The 3,616-nt window shown below is 27.7% G+C and overlaps 1 protein-coding gene across 2 annotated transcripts in view; it reads left to right on the top strand.

Annotated features, from left to right (window-relative positions):
- Positions 1–3,615, top strand: part of LOC102679959 (carboxypeptidase Q-like) — an 11,706-nt gene extending 8,091 nt beyond the window's left edge. Inside the window, exons 3-7 of one of the 2 annotated variants that reach the window (XM_031512026.1) lie at positions 30–180; positions 279–528; positions 2,197–2,437; positions 3,068–3,250; positions 3,341–3,615. In XM_031512026.1, coding sequence (XP_031367886.1) covers positions 30–180; positions 279–528; positions 2,197–2,437; positions 3,068–3,250; positions 3,341–3,419 — 904 coding nt within the window. In that variant the 3' untranslated portion in view covers positions 3,420–3,615. The remainder of the gene's footprint in view (positions 1–29; positions 181–278; positions 529–2,196; positions 2,438–3,067; positions 3,251–3,340) is intronic. The other variant, XM_031512025.1, reaches the window with a different exon arrangement.
- The last annotated feature ends 1 nt before the right edge of the window (position 3,616 follows it).

Below are 3,616 nucleotides of genomic sequence, written 5' to 3' on the forward strand. Positions count from 1 at the left end.
GTAAATGATCAAAATATTTATTTTTCCAGAGGAAGAGAATCTGCAACTCTTTTGAAACCAAGGCAATTGAATATTGCTATTCTGGGATTAGGCACCAGCGTTGGTACCCCACCCGAAGGTATAACGGCAAAGGCCATTGTAGTGGACAGTTTCGAAGAATTGAACAGCAGAAAAGACGAAGCAAACGCATTTTTAGAAATATAAAAATTGTATAGAAATATAATATTATTTCATTTCTTTCAAATATTTTTATTTTTTTTTTCTTTGATAATTTTTAGATACCTGGAAAAATCGTCGTCTATAATCAGAAATTTGTTTCATACGATGAAACCGTAGAGTATCGAACGAATGGAGCGAGGCAAGCATCGAAATATGGGGCTGTCGCTGCTCTAGTTCGATCAGTTACGCCATATTCGTTGTATTCTCCGCACACGGGTCAGCAAATGTACAGTGAGAATGTGACTGAAATTCCAGTGGCCTCCATCACTATCGAAGATGCTACTTTGTTGAGAAGAATGGCGAATAGAGGTAAATAATTGTTTACAATTTTTAAATTATCGACAATAGTTATTTTAAAATAATAAATATGAATAATTCTAAATATTTGCAAATCTTTTAGATTAAGTATTTTATCACAATTAAATTTTTTAGGATATTATCTATATAATGTTATCATTCAAATACCTCAACTGTTCCTCAATTTTATCCAAAAATAATATTTTCTACTTTAATCTATAATATATTTTTCATATTATCTAATTTTTAACCATAATATTTCTATGATGTTTTAACATTCTATATAATAATGTGATTTGAATAAAGAACACAGGTAAAAATCATTCAAAAGTTTTAAATTATCAATAATAGTAATTTTAAGATAATAAATATGAATAATTTTGAATTTCTACAATTTTTCTTAACTTTCTTAACTTAAGAATTTAATCATCCATTTCGACATTATTATTCATGAAAAATGATATGTCTTATTTTACAATTAATAATTATCTATTATCCTTTCTTTCATAATATCTTATCATTTTAATTAAATTTAATTGAATAATTAGATTTAAAATATTTCAAATTACATTTATAAGTTCGAATCTGAATCGATAATTAAAAATTTTTTAAAATCTTAAATATCTTTAGAAATTTTAAAAATGTATATATAATGTGTGTCTCAAAATTCATGAAAGATTTGAATTTTGCGCCATTTGTATGGTAGAGTGTTGTCAACGATAAAAAAAAGACAACGTGACTGCTGACAATTCAGAATTATTAAAAATGAAGCGCTACACAAAAGAACAACGCGTTTTCATTATTGAGCAATATTTTAAAAATAATGAAAGTTTTTCGAACAAAATCATTTTCAGCGATGAGGCTCATTTTCATCTTGATGAATTGATTAATCGACAAAATTGTCGCATTTGGGATTCAGAAAATCCAAAAATGATTGTTGAGAAACAAATGGATTCACAATTGTTTGATACAGATTTTAGGCTGGAAGCATCATCAGATCATTCTTTTTCGAAAATGCAGAAATTGGTCAGACAATAACAGTATATATAAATAGTGCTCGCTATCGTGACATGATAATCCATTTTTTCGTATCTAAATTGCAAGATAGATGTGGACGACATATGATTGATTATTATATTTTCGACAAAATGATGCTACATGCCATATAGCCCGAGAAACAATTCAATTACTGCACGAGTCATTTCTTATAATTTCTCGTTTTGGTGATCAGAATTGACCGCCCAAATCGTGCAATTTAACGCCATTTGACTCCTTTCTTTAGTTTTTTGAAATTTAAGGTATATAAGCCTACGATCATTCACTTTATAACTCTTTATTATATTCCTTGGAGAAGGAAATTGAGCGTTTTCTCAACGAAATTCACCCACATTTATGCAAAAATGAAAAATTTCAAAAAAAAAGAGTATGTATGTGACAGCAAAGCCGTAGAGGCTATTTACCCGAAATACTATTCCATACATAACTCTATATCTTATAAATTAATAAAAAATTTACAATTTTTAATCATAAACCTGTGTTTTTTATTAAAATTATTTTTTGCGTGAATTTTGAGACATTTTTTATTATTCTGGAAATATCGAAATTCTTAATTGTTTTTAAACAATTTAATTTTTTTAAAAACAGATATTCTGTCTCAATCGTACTTTCTATTTGTTTCAGGTGAAATGCTTGAAATCAATTTGAAAATGGAAGCGAAAAATCTGCCATGCACAGTGTCGCGAAATGCAATTGCCGATTTCCAAGGTTCCACAAATCCTGAAAAGATTGTCGTTGTTTCTGGCCATATCGATAGCTGGGATGTTGGCCAAGGAGCAATGGATGACGGTGGTGGTATATTCATTTCGTGGCAGGCTGTGAAATTATTAAAACATCTTAATTACAGACCACGACGAACAGTTAGGTGAGTATAAAATAAGATTCAAATTGAATGATTAATTTTAAACTAATAATACTCAAGTTATATTAAAAATATTTATAATACTAATTTAAAAAAATTTATTCAATAGATATAAAATATAGAAATTATTTTAACTAGAATGGATTAAAATAGAATATAATAAATTATTTAAAACTAATATTTTCATTTCTATAATCTTTCTTGAATCAATTCATATTTTGTATTCATATATGACAATATATAAATATTATAAACGAATTAATTTTTTTTTCATCTAAAATAATATTGCAAGAAGATTTTGTTTGAATGAATGAAGATAAAAAAAAATATTGTGACAAGTTGTCGATATTAATTAACATAAAAAAATATACAATTATATAATGTTGATTTATGATTGATGAAATTAAATGAAAAATTTCCAGTTATGTCGATTCTTACAATTTTTTAATCACATTGTTTCATCGTTTTTAATTAAGAATATTTCTAATAATTCTTTATTACATTATAATATAATAAATATTATAATATTTATATTATAATATATCGTTATATTCATTTATAATTTTTTAAAACAAAAAATACTAAAATTTAAGATACTTAATTAAATTATTTGAAAATTAATTTTAATGATAGATTGATCATGTGGACAGCCGAAGAAGTGGGAAGCCTAGGAGCTCTGAATTTCATCAAGATACATAAGTCTGAACAAAATAACTTACAGTTTGTAATGGAATCGGATGCAGGCACGTTTGCGCCTTTGGGCATTGAATATACCGGTACAGATATAGTTGGATGTATCTTACAAAGGATTATGAAGTTAGTTTATAATATGATATTAATTAATTCATTAAAAATATTGTGACAAGCAAATATTTCATTTTTTTCAATTTGTTTCACTTTTTTCAGCCTTTGCTCTCCTCTGGGAAACATGAAGGTTCGCAGTCCCAGCCAAGGACCCGATATCGATTTTTGGATTTTTGGATAAGGTATACTAGGATGTACTCTGGAATCAAGAAGATAAATACTTCTATTACCATCATACGAACGCGGATACTATGTTGATCGAGGATCCAGAAGCTCTCGATAGAGGGACTGCCTTATTTGCAGCGTTGTCTTATGTACTCGCAGATCTCAGTATTGACCTGCCACGACACAAATGACATTGATGTGGTTGATATTGGT

This window comes from Apis dorsata, unplaced genomic scaffold (genome assembly GCF_000469605.1).
Source record: "Apis dorsata unplaced genomic scaffold, Apis dorsata 1.3 scaffold_381, whole genome shotgun sequence".
Taxonomy (NCBI): Eukaryota; Metazoa; Arthropoda; class Insecta; order Hymenoptera; family Apidae; genus Apis; species Apis dorsata.